Source organism: Grus americana, chromosome 7 (genome assembly GCF_028858705.1).
Source record: "Grus americana isolate bGruAme1 chromosome 7, bGruAme1.mat, whole genome shotgun sequence".
NCBI classification, from domain to species: Eukaryota; Metazoa; Chordata; class Aves; order Gruiformes; family Gruidae; genus Grus; species Grus americana.
The window spans coordinates 25,133,261-25,153,678 of NC_072858.1; the positions used below are offsets into that span (position 1 = coordinate 25,133,261).

The 20,418-nt window shown below is 38.5% G+C and overlaps 1 protein-coding gene across 5 annotated transcripts; it reads left to right on the forward strand.

Moving 5' to 3' along the window:
- The first annotated feature begins 169 nt into the window (after window positions 1–169).
- SAMD8 (sterile alpha motif domain containing 8) lies at window positions 170–19,695 on the forward strand. 5 transcript variants are annotated; one of them, XM_054832006.1, is made up of 7 exons: window positions 170–308; window positions 1,824–1,977; window positions 7,908–8,515; window positions 10,252–10,347; window positions 11,094–11,211; window positions 12,048–12,198; window positions 13,150–19,695. In XM_054832006.1, the coding sequence occupies exons 3-7, from the start codon at window positions 7,935–7,937 to the stop codon at window positions 13,452–13,454; spliced, it is 1,251 nt and encodes a 416-aa protein (XP_054687981.1). In that variant the 5' UTR covers window positions 170–308; window positions 1,824–1,977; window positions 7,908–7,934; the 3' UTR covers window positions 13,455–19,695. The 5 variants fall into 5 exon arrangements, with proteins under 5 accessions (XP_054687981.1, XP_054687983.1, XP_054687980.1 ...); XM_054832008.1 differs by lacking the exon at window positions 1,824–1,977 and having other exon boundaries at window positions 170–313; XM_054832005.1 differs by lacking the exon at window positions 1,824–1,977.
- The last annotated feature ends 723 nt before the right edge of the window (window positions 19,696–20,418 follow it).

Sequence of the window (20,418 nt, forward strand, 5' to 3'; positions counted from 1 at the left end):
GACCCGCCGCGGTCCCCCCGAGGGCGGCGGAGCCCGACGGGCAGTGGGAGGCCGGAGCCCCAGAGCCCCGCCGCCCCGCAGGGAGAAACCAGCCCACCCCGCCGCCGCAGCCCCTGCCGGAAGCTGCCGCCGCGCCGTCCCCGCCCCTTCCGCCGCCCGCGAGGCGCTGCCGGCCGCCACTTCCGGCCGGGTGATGGGGTGGTGGCGGTGGCCGCCGCCGCCGCCGGAGAGAGGGAGGGCACGCAGGAACCGCTGCCGCCGCCCCAGGGCCGGGCGCTGCGGGACCGCCACTTAGCGCTGCTGCTGAGGTGAGGTGGGGCGAGGTGCGGGACTGGGGGTGGGGGGCGCTACCCTCCCGTCCCCTCCCGTCCCCTCCCGTCCCCTCCTCTCCTGCCCGCGGGGGTCGTGCGTCCCCCTGTCAGCGGAGCGCAGTGCCCAGTGCCCGGCCCGCAGGGCGCCGCCCCGCTGCCGGCCGGGGGCGCCGAGAGCCGCCCCGGCGTTGGGAGCCTGCCGCCGAGCGGCCGGGTACCCGGGCTCTGCCCCTACCGCGGTGGGGCCGGGGGCGGCGTGTGGCGCCCCGGGCTGCGGGCGGGTCGGGGAGGGAAAGGGCCGCTTCGCTCCGGGGGCTGCGCTGGGGGAGAACGGCTTCGCCCACCCCAGGAGGGTGGAAAAGGCTCTTGCATTGTCTATCTGCGCTAAATCCCCTCCGCAGCAATTAACGCGTGTATCTTTCACGGGCACCTCTCTGGAGGTCTGACCCTCGTCCCGTGTAGGCTGGCGGGCTCCCGGCGGCGTGCCTCGGGCTTCCGTGCCAGCTTGTGAGGGAACCAGTCTCCTAAGAAACTAAAAATCACGCGTGTTTCTCGCCTAAGTTATTTCGTCTGCCGCGGAGAGGATGCAGTGTTGTAGTTCTTGTGCCTGGTTGCGTCGATTTCCTTCTGAGTTTTGTAAATTTTCTACTTCAGCGACGATGATCCAGGAGGAAAAGGGCCTCGTTAGCAGAGAGGGCGTGAAGGCGTTTGTCAGGGGCGGCGGGATCCGCGCTGTGCGGGGAGAGGGGGGGTCGGGGCGTGCTGCTGCTCCTGTGCCTTGTCCTTACAGCGGGTCTGGCAGGAGAGGGGGAATCGTGTGGTTTCTCGTTCCTGTGTCAGCCAGCACAGGAAACAAATCGTTTCTGGAAATGATGCCGAGTACGTGCGCTTTGTGTCAGTCTTACGGTTAGATATCAAAACAGATATCCAGCTATCTGACTGTTTTCTCTGCCAGTGGTGGAAAATTGGTGGGGTTTCTGAGGGCAAAGCATTTAGTTTTGAGTAAAAAAATTTTGGAGCATGTAGCTTTTGACAGTATGGCAGCACGGCAAAGTGCTGTTATTGGTCTGCATGCATGCTGTTTGAGCTCCAGGATTACATGGAGGAGGCTGCCGGCGTGGGGCAGGTTTTGTGTGAGCTTAAGTTAAGGCCAGCGCGTGTTTAGAAAGTTGAAACTGTGCAGGAGCTGTTAGCCACTCAGTCTCTCAAATCTACGTTGCTAATGCATTAGGTGGCCTCTCAGACTATTCACTTAATGATTGCTGATTGCTATTTTTCAAACATAATACTTGAAAAGGGTAGGCTTTTTCAGTTCTTTGAGGCAAGAGAGGCAAATGAGAGGCAGTTTTAGTGTTCACATATTTATTTGTTTGTAACTGGAGTTGAAGTGGTCTCCTAGTTTTGTATTTGATGCTTCAGTTTGCAAAATTTGTCTTATAACAACCCAACACACATTCTGCTTGTAACATGATGGAAGATTCCACTTGCGCTAAGTATGCTCCATCTCCACAGAGCTCCCTCGTGCAGCTGGACATGGTGTCTGTGCCACTGCCCTAGAGCAGCTGATCATGCTGTGCTTTGGAGTGGCAAGAACTCAACAAGACATTTCCTGGCATTTATATGCCTCTCATGTTTGTTGGGGGGTGCCTCTTGCTGGATATCAGAGGTAAGGAAACACCTGTGGTCTTGTTCTTCCTTTTGCTTTCTGTGCTATAGAAAAAAGGTGGAATTAACTCACAGGACTGGGGCGAAGTGATTTTTATACCCAGTGGAAGGAAATTCTTTGGGAAGTTTCATAAGTCTTTGTTGCGAAAGTGCTATTTAGATGCGAAGGAAACGTTCTGTAGATTTGTAAAGAGCAAGAACTTTAAATTATCTTATTTGCTATTCTAGGTGATCTTCTTTTTGCTGTCTGGTTGGGGGTTTTTTTTGGTAGTATATCATTAAAAACAGAGGTTGTCCTAGGAGTTGCAATCTTTCAGGCTCTGTACTATGACATTTGTACAGACCTCAGTGTTGCAGCCCACTAAGCTGGTTGAGATCCGTCAACTATATTACATTATAAGTGTTTATTTTATAATCACATAACTTTTAAAAGTTTTTTATTTCTTATTTAGTTTAATGCATCTAAAATGAGAAAGGCACCTAGATTTTTCACTAGACCGTAAAGATCAGGTTGTAAATGATTGTGAAGAGTAAGAACAAACACAATTTCACTTCAGATATTGTTCTGGTATTAATTTGGATGGAGAGTTTGTTCATGTCTTCTCTTATTTCTGTCCTAAGATGAGGGTGTGGGAAGAAAAGAAAGAAATAAAAGGGGAAAAGCAAACCGGATTTCTCTTACTACTAAGTCGTAAAAGGATAAAAAGCAGCAAGCATTCTGTTATGAGATGGATGTACTATTTCTTGAAGTTGGAGGAAAAAAATACTTGACACTTGACATTTAGCATGTGAAATGTTCAAGATCTTGTACAAATATTAATGGAATACTGAATTACATCCTAACATAAGTGGTGGAGTACTTGATCAGTTGTTTGAACATCACTTGTGTGTGCTTTGAATTGTGGTGGTAGGATAAAAAAAATGTGTTGTTAGGTGGTTAGTAGGTTGGGAGTTGAGCTGCCCTTAGTGTTCACTTGAGTATAGTACAACCCATTTGGTTTAATGAGGTGTAAAAGTCAGGGAGCAGTATGTTTTCTGTTCAGCTTGCTGCAATACGTAACTGTGCTTAGTGGTTCTTAAGACAAATATGTTTAGCTTTCAGGACTTTCTGTAGTTGCTGCTGTCGGTTTTGCATGGATGTGTTCCAACAGAAAGACTCTTCTAAGCGTGTGGAGCTAATTCTTGATTTTACAGTATCAGTTCTATATTTTCCACAATGCAGCACTTCAATGAATAATTCTTGAAAAGCATGTCTTCCTTGATGGTTTAAAACCTAAGACATACAGTAAACTAAACAAGTGTTACTTTATGAGATTTCTTAACTTACCTTCATAAATAGCACTAAGACCTTTGAATACGTTTAAGATACTGCTGCTAACGTCACTTACTAGAACTGTTTATGGAACAACTCTGATAGCGAAGTTGCTAAGTAAAACTGAATGCAAGTTTTATAGGAGTATTTCAGCATTTGAAATTATTGTATGCTTGCTTCAGGAAAATACTTATCCAAATTTTTTGGTCTCATGGTGGGCATCATGCCATGTTCAATCTGTTTTATATCTAGCATGGTAGCTATTGTATTTAAAAAAAAAAAAGCCTTGAAAAAACAGGTATTGTTTTTGTGAATGTAATTTTTCTCCTTTTGTTTACAAGACACTATACTATATATGGTGGCATTTAGAAGGTAAGGATTAAGTCACTGTATACTATATGGCAATGAAACCTTTGGTGCTATTTGCTTTAAGCACTGAAGAATTAAGAGGTTTCAGGAAGAGCAAGTGACAAACTTCTGATGCAAGTCAGCAGAGTATCCGAGACTTTTGATACATAACAAGGCAGTGCTGTATGTTCTTTTTCCAGTGCAGCATTACTAAGTTGATATGTGACAGTAGCCTTATTATTGCAGGCTGGCTCAGCGCACGTTTTTGTGTATGGCTTTTTTTTTTTTTTTGCATGCTGGGGAGCCAAGGCCTCCAACCTGGGTCTTGTCCGCATTGCGAACCAGCAGACTTCGTACAGAAAAGCTTTTCACCCCAGCTGTGAGATGTTGTGCTCCTAGGCCAGCAGACCCAGCAAAGGAGGGGCTGAGTTGTAATCGCCTATATTCAGACTTCAGCTTGAAACCTTCCACAAAGAAATGTAGGTTAAATCACCTGAGATCTGATAGTTCTTCAGCGTCCTGCCTAAAATTCCTCTCAAGGATGGTGAGAACTGAACTTGGCTGGGAAAAACTCAAGAGGCATGTCAGCAAGGAGAGCCACAGGCTCTCCCAGGCACACGTGGGCAGGTGGGGAAGCAGTGATGCTGCTGGGAGTGTTTTGCATGCGTGTCTGGAATAAACAAATCCAGTCAGCGTTCTGCTAACTGCTGCGGACGTAACTAGGATATTATTTAACCCTTCAGCTAGGATTCTGGTGTAATTGAGTTTTGTTTTTGAAACAGGATGGCAGCCCAATGTTAGTGTGATATTAATGCTACTTTTTCTTGGCTAGAGGAGTGATAATCATATTCAACTTTCCACATTTTTACCTCAGTATAGTGACTCAAAGTCTGCATGCTAGGAAAGTTAGGGACTTAATGGCTGACTAGTAGTAATTCAGTAGAGGAAAACATGATAGAATTGTGGATAATAATTTTGAGAGAGATTAATTTTCCATATTTAAATATTCACCTAGGAAAAAATATTGTGTTAAGGGTATACTCAGCCTCTCGGAGGCATCTCATTTTTTAAAATGCCCTAACCAAATTGCAGAAATGTTGATGGCTCAAAAAGTAACACTTTTCTTTTAAAAAAAAAAAAAAACTTATATACATGCACATGAAGTTCATATTCAGTTGTGTTCGTGCTGTTAATTAAAGGACTGGGGGAGGAAAAAGGGAAGCAGGACATGTGATACGTACTGCTGATGAGCTGACTAAATATAAAGTCACAGTAACAGGAAAGTAATCAACTAGCTAGCTACAGACATCGCTGATGTCAGGCGAAAAGTATATTTTGCCCTCTGACGTTTAAGTCTGTGCTTGCTCTGTGTTACTCATATGTGTTATTCATCATTAAATAATGTTATCCATTATTTGGTTTCGGCAATAAACCCAGAAACGTAGAAGGGAAAGTAGTTACCAGTGCTGTTGTCTCTCAGAAGACCAGTACAGTTACCTAGGTGACTTGGTCTCTTCTGCTATGCTAGTCTGTCTTGCATTGCAGACTGGTAGTCCTGGAAATGTTATGGACTGTTCTTAAGCTTCAAAAATGAACAGGAGCAGTTGAGCACAGAGATCTGTACTGTATTGCAGGTGCTCAGGTTATTAGGGAGAGTGTTTTTTACCCTTTAAACTATGGAAGTGGCATTAAATGAGTAGTCTGAAGGAGAAGGCAGTTTCTGAGTTTGAAGAAATTGCCTTGTCCTCAAAACTGAACTTAACTGTTGCTGTTGAGATGAAATTAGTTACCAGCTGTGTGGAATGGTCTGTGTTTTATGTAAGTGTTTCTTTCTTTTGTTGATTTCTTTGTCTTTTCCAGTTGGTTAAATGCCTTGTCTTTGACAGCATTTAAACACAGATGCAGGTCCTATCAGCTGCATCTTAAGGTTAATGTAGACTTTCTTCCAGGTCCAGCCTATTCGGTAATGACCTTTGAGTATGCTTACTCAGTGTTGTAAGGTCCCTTTTATTGCATGTCATGTAAAGGGTTGATTTTTATTCCTGCAATGCCAGACGAAGAAACACTAGGCTGGTGTGAGGCTACTTGACTTGTGACAAATGAACAAAATTCTCATAGTTTAGGGAGAGTTTCCTGCCTTTGCCCTCAGAACCTGCTTTGGTTAGAAGACAAATCAGTAAGTTGAGTGTATTTGAGTCTAAATTTGCTGCTTTTAGAAAAAATTGTGATGATTAGTGTTACAAAACTCACTGTGATTAACATATTTTGTCTTTATTTCATCTGTAGTTCCAAGTAAGGAAAGCTGGATATAAGCAGATAAGCAACTCAAGTTTGGTTTTAATAAATACCATAATTTCTTTTGTTAATAGCTGTGTAAGCAACAGAGTTGTTCCAGATGTTTTGAGCAAGACTTTCAAAAATACTAAGATAACATAGAAATGAGCAAATACCTTTTTATATGGAGAAGAAAGAGTACAGTAGATACAGAGGTTCTAGGGGTGGTTTATGGATGTTTTGGCAACTATTTAAATCAAGGTATTCAAGCCTATATACATATTGACTGGATATGGAGTTTTGAGAAATTAAAACTAGGCATTAAGTACATGTTGTTAATATACAGTCAACTCCAGAGGTAATATCTTCAGAAGTACCACTCTCTTAATTCCTTTAGAAGGTCAAATTTGTACGCTCGCTTTTCTTCTAAAGTATTTCTTTTGTGCTGCTGAGAAATCTCACTGGGCAAATCAAATCTTCTCTGATATAGAAGAAAATAATATGTGGTCCTCTTAGATGTAGTTGGAAGAGAAAGTTGCATCCAATAATTATGATGAGTTACTTCTAGCAATAGGTACAGTACCATTTTAAAAAGAGAAGTGAGAAGGAAAGAGCTTCTGTTTGTGGAAGACCTGTGCCCCTGAAAGCAATATAAAATTTTCTGTTGAATACTTATGATGGATTTGAGTACCTATTTACTATCTGCAGAAGGTAAATAATAGTTTAAATAGACTGTTTCCTTGCTTTCACTCTGAAAACCTTGAATGATGTATGTGGCACTAGTATATTGTACTATTTTGTATTTTCTGAGATTTGGTTGGCATGATTGAAGCATTCTAGTTAATTAGACTTTTGGGTTTTTTTTAGTACAAAAGAACTGTGAAATTGTAGTTGGTTCTTAGATGGTAGCTGTACATAAGCCACCAAATATAAATTATGCACAAATCCATTTTGTGCTGCTGTGGGTCTTAAATATTGGATAAGCTTTTTATTACTCTTCCATCACTGGTAGCCTTTCAAAGTTTTTTCATGTATTCTATGTAATGTTCTGTGGTTAATTTTTCTGGTTGTTCTAAGCTGTTCTGGTGACTTGTCACCTCCATGTGACTTAAATGTTGCTGAAATGTCTTGCCTTCCTTCAAACAATATTCTAGAATCAAGAAAACAATTGAGAAATCTGTATGAATGGAAAACGTGTTTTCTGGTTTTGGTGCATTATGTTGTTATCTGTTACCACATCACTTTTAAAGGTGCTTTGGAATTAAATCTAATGCTTAATTTGTAGTAACGTTATTTTGAAAACTGGATGTTTTAATGGATTTGCAATATAATAAGCATCTATCCTAATTACTAAGATCAAAGATAGAAATATGATGGCTGCATCATCAACATACAGCTAAGATGCCTCAGGTTGATGTTATTGTAGATACGTGGTCTTAGGTTTAGTTGGACAGGGTGGGGAGGAAGTGCCGTGCCACCAAAGCTTTAGTATATATTTTAAAACAGTGGAATGCATTGGACCTGTAATGTATTATTTTAGCTTTAATTCAGTTTTACAGGGTTGCCGGCTATACTTTCTTGCTTAGTTTATGAACTGCAAACAGTGGAGAAGACTAATGATTAAGCTGGTATTTAAACAGAGTAATCTTTGTTTTTCATTGCCTAGTGTAATTAACAAACTTGGATTTATTTTTTTTTAACAAAAGAATAAAAATAGACTGAGGAAAATATTCTAGGACAATATTCTGCTTCTTGGTAGTTGTAAATTTCTATTTAGGAACAAGTGAGATAATCTTAACTTAGTTTTGCTTGAATAAAAAATGTTATAAAAGCATTTTTATATTACTTAGTTAATAAATTATGTGTCTGGTTTTTAGCTGGCTCTTGTATAAAAAGCCTTTGGCTAATCAAGCATCTAAAATCACACAAAATATACTGGCATTTCAGTAATCTTCATTAAACATTCAGGTCTTGTCTCTTTCTCCAATATGTAACAGGTCTATTTTATTGGCGGATAGCGAAGGATGATGGCAGGCAATAACCAGCTTTGCATTCGACGTTGGACTACCAAGAACGTGGCCAAGTGGCTGAAGGAAGAGGGCTTCTGTGAATACGTGGATGTTTTGTGCAATAGACACAGGCTAGATGGAATTACACTGCTGACGCTTACTGAGTATGATTTACGATCCCCTCCCTTGGAAATCAAAGTCCTGGGGGATATCAAAAGGCTAATGTTGTCCATACGCAAACTACAGAAGCAACATATTGATGTCCTAGAAGAGCTGGGTTACAACAGCGATAGTCACATTGGCACAGCGTGCCCAAGTGTTGGTTCACTACAGGGTACAGATTGGTTTTGTAATGGTGAAGTACCTCGGGACTACGATGGACCAATTACTGACTTGAATGGTGATCAGTATCAATATGCAAATGGGAAGAACAAACACTCTACGCGGAGACTGGACCCAGAGTATTGGAAGACAGTTTTAAGTTGTGTGTATGTCTTCATAGTGTTTGGCTTTACATCATTCGTTATGGTTATAGTACATGAGCGAGTACCTGACATGCAAACATATCCACCTCTACCAGACATATTTCTAGATAGGTAAGAAATTTTCTTTTAAAACAAACGAGTAACTTGATGGTTAAAGTATAGGCCATCTTTTCTTTGTTCTTAAAGTTTCATATGCTCTTGAAGATGCCTCTGCAAAATAGTAATTAGTGTAGTAAACCCTTCTGCTAAGATTGAAATGCACATCAGTTAGATGCAGAGATTTAGTCTTATCAGGGGAAAATAAATTGAGCTGCTGTTCTGACCAGTTTATATTTAATTCTGTATCTTTAGCTAATCAGAGCACTGGAATTAATTTGTCCATCCTCATTCTAGTAAAAAAAGCGATGGTCAGCTGGCATAGATTAGTAGTGATACGTTTTTTTCTGAAATCCAGATGCTGCTATGAAGCTTACCATGTCTTGATATAGAAAAAAAAATGATGAAGGAGTATTTTGGTCTGCTAGTGAGCAAGGAAATGGAAAGGGCATAGCATTGATACTATATTTTTGCTGTCTCCCCACTGTCAACTTGTTGAAGATGATTTAGGGAAACTCTGAAGTAGACTGAATAAACCATCATCTTTTTTACCTGTAGAGTATCTGTATGCTAGAACACTATTGTGACTTACGCAATACCTGCTCATTTTTTTAAAGAAAATATTCCACTTCAGAGAGACACAATAGCAAAGATGAAATTCTAGTCATTGGCTACAGATTTAACATGGGATAAATGCTCTGAGGAAGTGCACTTGCACTTAATGCCTAGAGAGTTTTAAAAGACAAGATAAACTGTTTTAAGAGTACAGTCTTTGTGGTGTTTGTATTCCCGCCAGTAATTTCCATTTTAACAATTTTCATTAAGTCAGTAGGACTCTGATCTTTTGAGTAAGTATGCAATATCCCCCATAAATTTAGATGTAACTCAGCAAGGATGGACCACGTCCAGCAGAGTGGAAGAGGGGAGAGAGAACCGGAGCTATGGCATCACTGGATTTTGTTCCCGGGGCACTACCAGGGTATTCAGTGGGCAGGAGGATGGCGGAGGTCAGAAAGCAGTAGCTCCCAAAACAATGCAAGGGGATTACTACAAAGCTAGCATCTGAGCAGCCCTTTGCTGCCCCTTTGTATCAGAGGGAACACAAAACTACCTCTCTTGAAATCTGTCTGTCTGTATTTTGGTGAAATTGCAGAGTGGAAATTGTTACTGGTGCTATATGTGTGCAAGAAAGTCTTAATTCTTTTGAAAGGCAAAGCTGAAAGGTTTGCAGATAGTGATTATCACTGAAATCTATCTTTGAAAACAGTTTTTATTTTTCCTAGCACTTTTCTTTGCAGTTCTGATTGATTACAAGTATGTAGGGTTTTGGGCTTTGCAGCATTTCATTAATTGTGTTGACATGGCATTCTTACAAGCATAAGTAGCATAATTGACGTGATGCAAGTCTGTGTCAGAATGAAAAAGGTTGTTGGGAAACAATGGTAGAGGAACACATCCTGTTAGTAAATCACGTGTAAATTAAGATATTTGCTTAGACTTACTGAATTCTGTGTAAATGTCTGCTGAAAATACATTATTAGAAAGGAGATAATATAATGAAATAACTCAAATTGTATATCATTCAGTCTAACAAAATAATTTTTAGTTGTAGTTTAAACTATTGTCAGATTAACACAATTTAGTTTTGTAGTTTGGACTTTATATGCCTTTATTCTCAATACTGAGACTAGAAAAAAAAATTAAGCCTTTGTATTGTAAGTTAACTTTATTGCTTCATCTTCTTTTTTTAGCGTCCCTAGGATACCATGGGCTTTTGCTATGACTGAAGTATGTGGCGTAATTCTTTGCTACATTTGGCTGTTGGTTCTTCTGCTTCACAAACACAGGTACAGTATATAAAATTCAAATTAACTATACTTTGATTCAGTGAAAGGACTGTAACAAGAGTTTGTGGTGATTGTTTAAGACGTTTCATTCAATAAGAATCTTGTAAGCTTCTAATATGTCCCTGTTAAAATGGATTAGGGAGGATTTAATCAAGAATGGTGACTTGTGAATCTTACGAAGGGGTAATCTGAATTTACTTTTCTACCAGATTTATATGTAATTTCCTTCAGAACATAAGTATTTTAGAGAGTTGTCAATATATTTTCTCATACTGTAACAATTTTGTATATAAGAAAATCTTACGAGAATGGCATTCAACAGGATGACTGAGCCAGCCTAGCAGCTTGCTGTCACTAAAGGGTAGAAAACCCTTTTGTGTGTGTGCATATTTTAAGTTAAATTTTTACCAGTTTGTTGATTTCTGTCAGTTTGTCAACAGAAGGTATGAGTGCCAAAGCTAGTACGAGTGGAGCAGTACCTTTTGGTGACGGTAAACTTACTACAGTGTTTTACCCTGTCATGTGGAACTATACCTTTATGTTACTACTTTAAAAAAAAAAAAAAAAAACCAAAAAAACCAAAAAAAACCAAAACACACCACAATTTTTTACTGTGAAACTTGCAGCAGTGATGAAGGGACTTCATGGGATTAAGTTGGGGTGCTGGGAAATGTTTTTATCATAACTTTCCTGATTTAAACAATATATTAGGATTCTCACAATCAGTTCCTGTGCACTTTTCCCAGATCTATACTTCTGCGAAGGCTGTGCAGCCTCATGGGGACAGTATTCTTACTACGTTGCATTACAATGTTTGTTACCTCACTTTCTGTGCCAGGCCAGCACTTGCAGTGTACTGGAAAGGTAAAAACTTAAAATGCTTTAAATTACTTTTCCTGTTTCCTTTTTTTTTTTTAAATGATTTATTTTATTTAAGATATGATTAAGATTGTTGTGATGATAGTGTTAGATGTGTGTTTGTAAGAAGTGTCATTTCCCTCCTATTTCCCTCCACACCTCTCCATTAATTGCCATTATAGAGGCAAGCATCCTTAGGGGTCTTGGAAGCACTTGCCGCTTTGGAGAGGAGATAGTTACTTGGGGAAAGGTGTTCAGAATATTTCACAATGTAGACTGGAGAGAATACATCAGAGAAGTGTGTGCTTAAGATACTAAAGTTCATGAAGAAAGGCAGAAAGTGCAGTAATCACTTATTTGTCTTATTGGATGCGTGGTTTTGAAAAACAAAACAAAAAAACCACAAACCACCCAACACCCTATTATTATTTCACCCCTGCTAATAAGGGATATTCCACAGAACATGGGACTTTATGGTTTTATCCTAACTTTTAGTTAGAAGAGGTTTGAGCTGAATATATTGGAAGCTTGATAATGACACATTGAGAAGTTGAATACATTCAAAAAAAGGTGGCAGACTCTGTATGTAAATCACTTGCAACAAAATACTTGCTCTAAATTCCAGTATTCATCAGAGGTATGATGAATACAATTAGTAGTTGTAGTTACTAATGTGACTCACTGCCACAATAAAATCCAAAGATGTGCTAACCTGCATTTTAATGAGACTCAACATGATAAATGGTAGTAAACATACATAGTGCTATATAGCTAACTTTATGGGCATACTGTTCAGGCGGTGGGGTTGGAACTTACTAAAGGTTAATGTCACTGTCTTTTAGTTGTATGGCAATGTTTGGGCAAAACTCCAGCGGGCATTTGCAATATGGAGTGGCTTTGGAATGACTCTGACTGGAGTACATACGTGTGGAGATTATATGTTCAGTGGCCACACTGTCGTCCTGACCATGCTCAACTTCTTTGTCACAGAATGTAAGTGCAAAGTGTCAATACTTCAGCGTCCTTAAGCGTTAAGAATATGTACTGCTTGCAGTCAACCAAGGGTGCGAGAGTGTAAATACTTAAATGTCCTTAAGTATTAAAAATATCTGCTGCTTGACTTCCTCAAAAAGTTCAGAGTGTAACATTAAAGCAAACAAATATAAATTCACATTGCAGTGCTCTTTCTCAGGTTTGTGACAGTTCACTTGCAGACGTGAAAGGATGAGCACCACCTAGATTAATGGAAGGAGGAATACGGCACATTCGAAAGAACATATGAGTCAAGAAAATTAGAAGGGCTTCTGGCTTGCTACTGGGAGAATACTAGGAAAGATATTTCTGATTGTTCCTGTACACTTCCCTAGGTATCTGCCACTGGCCCCTATCAGGCAAAATACCAGCCTGGGTGGGTGTATGCTTAATATAATCCACAAAGCCAAAAAACCCAACCTCACAATGAGTGAGAATATGTGAAACAATAGTGCTCTTCTGTAAATAACAGTGCAATTTGATACATCATATAGCAAGCTAAGGTAATTGGTTTGAGTTCACCTATGATGGAATGACTGCAATAACAGTATAATGTATGCTTTATGACATTTTTCCCCTTTTTACATGGAAAAGGCATGTTTTTAATTAAAAAGTTGGTTGAACAAAGAATTCTGCTTTGCATGGTCCGAAACCGTGTTAGGATCCAGAAATGTATAATAGCTGTATTTGTAAATGAAGTCATGAAGTGATGGACATTTATAATTTGTGTGGTTGTTTTCATTGGATTTATTTGACCTGTAGATGTAAACAAAAATTCCGAGCGAAGATAGTAACTTCATCACGTTTTTGGATTAAAGAGTCTGTATAAAAACTTGAAATGTCTAGGCCTGGATTTCGTAATGACCCAGATGTTTGAGTCATTCAAGGTTCGTCACTTTCTATTTCTCCTAGATACACCAAGGAGCTGGAACTTCTTGCATACCTTATCCTGGGTCCTGAATCTCTTCGGAATCTTCTTCATTTTGGCTGCACATGAACATTATTCTATAGATGTCTTCATTGCCTTTTACATCACTACAAGACTCTTTTTGTATTACCATACGTTGGCTAATACTAGAGCATATCAACAGAGTAGGAGAGCAAGGATCTGGTTTCCGATGTTTTCTTTTTTTGAATGCAATGTTAATGGTACTGTTCCAAATGAATATTGCTGGCCCTTCTCAAAACCTACTATATTGAAAAGACTGATTGGCTGAAGAGTGTGTGGGGCAATTCAGATTTTTATGAAGCATTGTGACTAAGATCCTACAAGGCTAGCTGGGAGAGGATGTAAAGTAATATATTTTTTTTTTTTTCACTCCATGATCTCCTCATTGTCTTGTTTCTTAGATTCTTAGCCATAAAATGAGGTTCCCATACTTCACAGGGATGTGTTTTGTTTTCTTGTGCTTTAATAGAAAACAGTGCAGGAACCGGTAAAGGCTATCAGTAAACCATGAATATGAACCAGAATACTGTTACCCTTGGTAAGGTTCTATGTCAATGTTTAAGTTACTTTAACCTCAAATATATGCTTGTACTGGATATAATATACCCTTTACAGGTCCAAATAATCTCCGTTATCTGACATGCCAGCTTTTACACATACTGACTAAAAAATTAGAACTTTATGAAGATTTTCTTTTAAACCAGTCGTAAATGTGATTTTCAAACAAACAAACTCTGTGTATACGTAAAGATTGAGGAGTACTGTGTCATAATGAGGAAAGCAGTATAGTTCCTTGCTAAAAGGGTCTCTTAACCGTTAAATAACGAGTCTTAAAGTATAATTAACAGTATAAATGGTCTGCATACAGGTTGCCAAAAATGAAAGTCTGCCTTGTGGCTATGCAGTGATGATGTTTTTTTAATGAGAGCTTATTTAGTCTAGTCTATCAGTTGTCTATATGGTTGTTCTAGCACTTGGAAGTTTTCCCTTTTGTGTTTAAATAAATGAGTTTAAGTAAATGCTACATCCAATGAAAGTGAAGTTAATTTAGCTTTAGCGAGTTTAAAGCCACAAAATAACTTTTCTTTGTGGTTCTAATTGCTTTATACCCAAACCTGTGCATGCTTTTTAGGAGCAGCTCTTTAACACTGGAAAAACAGAACAGTTATCTTCATATATCTTACTGTCCCATAAATGGATGGGGAAAATGCATGTAGTAACTCTTTCAGGAAAAGTAACAATAGTGAGTATTGGAAATAGTGCTCATGTTGATGTATGTTTTAGCACTCTGGTGTCAACAATATGGTGAATCTCTGGATATATATATATACACAGTATATTTGTTTATATATATAAACACACACAGTGTGTGTTCTTCTAACAAGTATGAAAAGAGATTAGTTCTTAAGTTGCTCATTTACTACACAGAAGAAGTACCATAAGCAGTTGAGTTTTGGTTGTTTAAAAAACCCCACAAACCCACAACCCCCCTCTCCCCCCCCAACCAAACATAACAAATCACCCCCAAAAACCCCAGACCAACATTCTGAGTCCTTAATGCATAAGCAAGGGTCACACAGTTGGTGATCTCTTATGCAGTGGTCTGTAAGGGGACAATACTAATGTTGGCTGTAGAGACTTGAAATTAGATTTATGCTACATGAAAACTGATAGGTAAAAGGCGCAAATCATAAAAAATGGTGTAGACCTTTTAGTTCGGTTACTGTAATTTCAGAATAGGTGGTATGTGCAAAAGGGTGTGTAAGTCAGCCTTGGAAAGTTACACGGAGCATTTCCAGCTTGGTACAAGCTGACTTAATGGCCACAACATACTTAGGTGTCCATGGAAAAGAATTCCTTTGGAATTTTGCAAGACAGTTTTGTATTTGGAGGCTTGTAACCTACTGTGGGCTGCTACTCGCTGTACTGTGTTCCTTTTATAAACCTGGATTGTACTAACTTGACTATCTGCTGCTCTTTGTAGCATATTATTTCTGTAACTTAATTTAGCTCCTATTCCACAGAGGAGCTGTGCTTCTATAGAGTATCTCTGCCAGCTGTATTGAGCACACATACTTTGTACTATTCTGCAGACTTTTGTATTCGTAACATTCCAATTCTTTAGCAAAATTGCAAGTGTAATCCTATATTGTTCAATCTGCCATAGCCTAATGGCTCTTGCCATCCAAATTAGGGGAGTATGCGTACACTTAAGAAAAAAAGGGGATAAATTTTTCTGAAAGATTTAAAGACTTTTCATTTGCTGTCCTTACCTTTCTGATTTCAGAAAGGCAATTTGAACATTCCTGTTGAGACTTTATAATCAAAGAGCTCTATTTGTTAATTTATATTTGCCTTTGCAATGCACAGCTATGAACGCTATTTTTTAAACTCTAGGAAAGCATCTGTTCTTAGGATATGCAGGATTGTATTCTGAGTTATAACATATGGAGAAGTAGGCAATTAAACTTGCAAAGCTGTTGATTCTGAAAAGAACCATGTCGGTGCTAACTGGCATAGCTGTATCTAACCTGAGAAATTATCTTGCGACTTAGACATGCAGAAGAATTTTCAAGTATAGCCCAGTGTAAAAATGTTTACATAAAGTAAAGCTATCATTTCAATACTTTTTTTTTCTAAATGAAGTTCATATATTTTGAAACATAAGGCTTCTCCTTTTGTTCTAATTTAATTTTTCAAATTCTGTTAAGTAAATACATGTCTTAAATGAGCATTGCCTATCAGTGTTTTTTAAAGGAAACTTCTTTTGAGCTGTTCCTCTTGATACTAAATATCTGCGTCCAAGATAAGTGATATACAGAGGCTGGTTTTGTGAGCACTGAAGTGGGTTAAAACATTGTCAGGATAATTGTCCTCCTCTATTTTGGAAGTTAATTTTGTCTGTCTATAAACACACAAGAGGAAGGCTTGAAATTCATAGAAAAAATCTGATTTCACATGCAAAAGAGCACAGGTCAATCTGTAGAGTTGGTAATGTAAGCTTTATTGTTAATTAGATGGAAGCAAGTGACAAGTAACTGACAGGCTTAAAATTCTGTACCTCCTTTTTAAAAAGTCAGTGTTTTAAAAGTATTTTGCTGCTTCTCTGCTGCTAACAAGCCTTTTTAAGTAAAGGCAGCAGGGCATCGTTGGGCCTTGGATTTAATGCTAAATATGTTCAGGGTTGTCCTTCCCTTATGTTCATGCACCAGTCTTTTTGCTGTCCTTTAACTTGCTGCATTATTTTGTGCAAAGTCATCTTGTGTGGTCTGTGGGAGTGCATGCGTAGTCTGAATTCAGGGTAATGAAGTATGGTATTATGTCAGCAAGTGCAAGTGTCTAACTACATTAGTCTAGTACTACAAAGTGCACAAACTAAGCAAGTAGAAAAGTCTTAGCTGAATAACTCTGGATATACAAAAGAAGGGGAGGGTCACTTTTCTGTAGCTTAGCAAATCTGGTAATATTTGAGACTTGGCAATAGTCTCCAGCTCTTCCTTATTATCAGTTTGCAGATAAGTATGCAAATACCTGAAAATGATAGACATGTAGTCAATCCCCCCTCCTTTTTTTCTTTTTCTTTTTTTTTTTTCTTTGCACCTTATGACACAGTTTCTTGGAATAGCTTTCCTAGACTTTTTGCCTTTAGTTTTTCCTTTCTGGAAGATCCCTTAAGCTTACACCTGCATACAGAAATTAGACTTTCATAGATGTGGGTTTTGGCAAATTCTGATTACACTGACAAAAGCTTATGGAAGGATCTTCAAGCAAGGTTCCTCCAACTGTTCGAGAATAGTGATATAGAAAACTTCCATATATGTTAACTATCTTCATGTCCTGTTGCAAACAAGATAACACACAAGTGTTGGTACAGAAATGTGCATAGGCCTGAAGTATTTAAATGTCCAAGACTAGCAAAAATTGGGTCATGTAAGTATACTGCTTGTGATGAAGCAAATGATAAGCTTAATTTTAAGCAAATCACTAAATACCCTGACTTCAGTGAGGGTTGCCATTGAAGGTTGCCATTTTCTTGGATAAGGCCAAGTGCGTGCTGTGTGTGTGGTATGCTGCTTCATTAATGGGAATAAGTAATGTCACTTTCTTTTTTAGTTTTTCCCTGATATTCCTGCCCCCCTCCCATCTACTAAGAAAACATTCCAGTAGCATTTCAAATAAATTACTACTTAACTGAATTCTGAGAGAACAGGTCTGTAAAAAAAAAAAAACCCAAAACATAAAAATAAAACCTTGATAGGTAACTGCTATTAGAAGCAAGAGTCAGTTAAATGATTTGGAAAAAAACAGTTATTTTTTGATGCAAGCATGTTAAATAAGGTTATTTAGAAGTATGGAAACCCTTCAACAAGGATAAAAGCACAGGTTCCTATAATCTTCCTCTGTGTATGGCTGTGTCTCGTAGTGCCAAAAAGAGTATTGAAGGGAGAGGGGGAAGTGTTGAACTCGGACGTCAGTACAAGTCTCTTTTGCAATCTCCTTGGGGTTTTTTATGCAGCGCTTGCATACTTCAGAGCTATACTTGTTCATTACTGTTTAGCTAGTTTTTCGATGTACAAGAGTCCACTACGTTTCCAAACACCAAGACTATTGGGGAGCTGAGTTTTAATCATTAAATATGCATTTGAAGAAATAGCAAGTGTCTGGGGGGGAGGGAAGTAGGTTTTGTGGACCTGGAGTATAACAAAAGTAACCTGTAATGACTATGATAGTTTTTCATCCTGTCCATGTACTTTCTACTGAAGAGTTAGGGAGAATTTGTAGTAATCTACAGATGATGTTGAGTTTTCTGGGGTTTTTTAATAATCTAGGATACTTTTATAAAAACTTGACCTGTAACTACAAAAACCATCATAGTCTTGTCAAGATGGAAGTATATTTGGCAGAAGTCCTAGCAGTGAGTCAGCTTACCCTCTGAATTATTTTGTGCATGTAGACTTTATCAATCAAGGGTTAATTGGTAGGCCACTGGTGGTTCATACAGATTACTATTGCTGATGTAGCTTTGACATTGTCACTATTCTAATAGAAACAGTATTTTGGGGCGGGGGGGCGGGGGGAAGTCCTTTGGAGTGAACCTACTGATGTCGTCTTCATTATATGAAGAAAAACACCCCAAACCCCTTCACAACCTTTAAAACACTATAGTATTGTGAATGCTGAACTTTCCATATAGCAGTTTCCTGCATACTTACCACTTGTGTCTTAAGAAATTTGCAGTGAGTATTATGTACATAATTCAGTGACATGCACATTTTTAAAGCCAGTTTGTAATAGGTGTGTAAGAACTTAAGATGGTAACTGTGGAGCACAATAACCTGACCTGTTAGCCCAGTGACTGCATAGTTAGAAAGACTAACTGTAACTTAGTTTTGCTCTTTCAACTCAGTTTTGTCAAATAAGTTTGTCAAATAAGAGAAATACGTCAAATGTGAGAAACCACAAACTGCATTGTACATGGTACTTAATGTAATAGGCATGTAGAAACGTGATTTTTCACACTGAACTGTTACTTCAATTTGTTCCTACAGAGAAAATAGTATTACCTTATGGCTAGAAGGTATGCCAGTGAAGTTTAAAGTGAGTATTGTAAATAAGTAAATATTGTTTTGATTCTAAACTCAGATTGAATTAATATATTGTTTTATATCTTTGTTGTATTAAAACATATTTAAAAGTACTAAAATAAAATATTTGAAAGATGACAAATGTTTGATGTACTTTATATGTAAAATGATGGCTCATTATCTCTGTTAGTGTTGTGACCATAAAAGTATACCTGAGTAATCTAGGTTTTAGAGTTATTTTTCCCCAAAGCTCTGTTTTACTGGTGTGAAAATGCATGCTGCAGAATGCATATATGAGCATGCCTAATGTTTTTGCCAGTTGTAAATTGTTTTGGCAAATCATTTAAATATTTTTGTTATTAAAAAGTTAAAATTATTCCATCTTGTCAGATCTCAGTTAAGTATGACGAGAGCTTTCAAAGATTCCCTTCAGCTGAAGTAACTAGTGTCTCTAGGTATGGTGGTGAGTAGTGTTTACAGTAAATCAGTCTATAAAAACTGTTGGAAAAACTGCGAAGGGGTAAAGTTAACTTCTGAAAACTTACACACTCTTCTAAGGGGTTTGTATGTTAGGTCTCTTGCTATCAGTCACAGATTTCAGTCATCTGGTACGTGAAAGGATGTACACTCGTTCCTACGGAGAAACTTAGTATACCAGTTATGCTGTGTGCCCTGGAGTTGTATGTTCATTTTGTAAATGGCAATTTTGAAATATATTTTGTGACCTTAATCTAGGTAAAATATCTTCCAATTAGTGTGAGACAGGTAAACTTAATGTACTGAACCATTAGAAAGTTTGTAATTTACCTCCCTCTGAATTATAAAATCTTGATCAATGTAATTTAGAGAATGAATCCTGAATATGAAGCCTTTCCTCAGTATGATTTTTTTTTTAAATCAGTTGTTAAAGACAAGATTCAAAAAGGGAAATAGATGTGGCAATGCACCTTTCTAAAAAAAAAAAAAATTAACAAGGAAGGAGGGGAAGCAAAAGCAATAATGTTCAGTGTACCAGTTGCAGAGTACTTACTGCGGCCTTTGGTCTAATATTCTGAGAAACAGTAGCTTCTGTTGTAAGCAACTTTACACAAGTATGTGCTTTGTCCGTTGTAAATACAGATTGGGAAAACTTCCAGGGACAATAACTGCCTGCTTCCCAGAACATGTTACAATATTGCTTAGAGATGTGAACTTTGAATTAAAAAAAAAAAATCTTTCCCCTCAACAATAACTTGCTCTTCTCCGTGTTACTCCTACAGCCAGAGCTAGAAAGAGAAGTAGTTGCTGCTATCTGTAATGAGAAGAAATAAAACAGAATCTATGCAGATGGACTTAAGTCTGTTGTTAAAATGCAGGTGAAACAGCCCTCACTAGCCCTCACTCTTACTTGATAGAATTTAAGGAGAATCAGCTTCAGATTGTCCTTCTCAGATAATTTTAAGATTTATTTTCAAAATTCTCATATGGAAATTAGATACAGAACAGAAACTACTCTCCTGATTAAAATACCTTTAGTATCTGCAAACTCTTTAATTATACCATTGCATCCTATCTCTTTCTTCAGTGAACTTGTTGACTGCAAGGAAGTAGTTTATTCTTATCTATTAAAAGTGCAGCTGCCAGTCTCATTTACTGTCCATCATTCAA

Coding starts and splice junctions, on each gene's coding strand:
- SAMD8 (XM_054832008.1), top strand. CDS start 7,935: ATGATGGCAGGCAATAACCAGCTTTGCATTCGACGTTGGACTACCAAG. Junction 8,516..10,251: donor CCAGACATATTTCTAGATAG/GTAAGAAATTTT, acceptor TTCTTTTTTTAG/CGTCCCTAGGATACCATGGG. Junction 12,199..13,149: donor CAACTTCTTTGTCACAGAAT/GTAAGTGCAAAG, acceptor TATTTCTCCTAG/ATACACCAAGGAGCTGGAAC.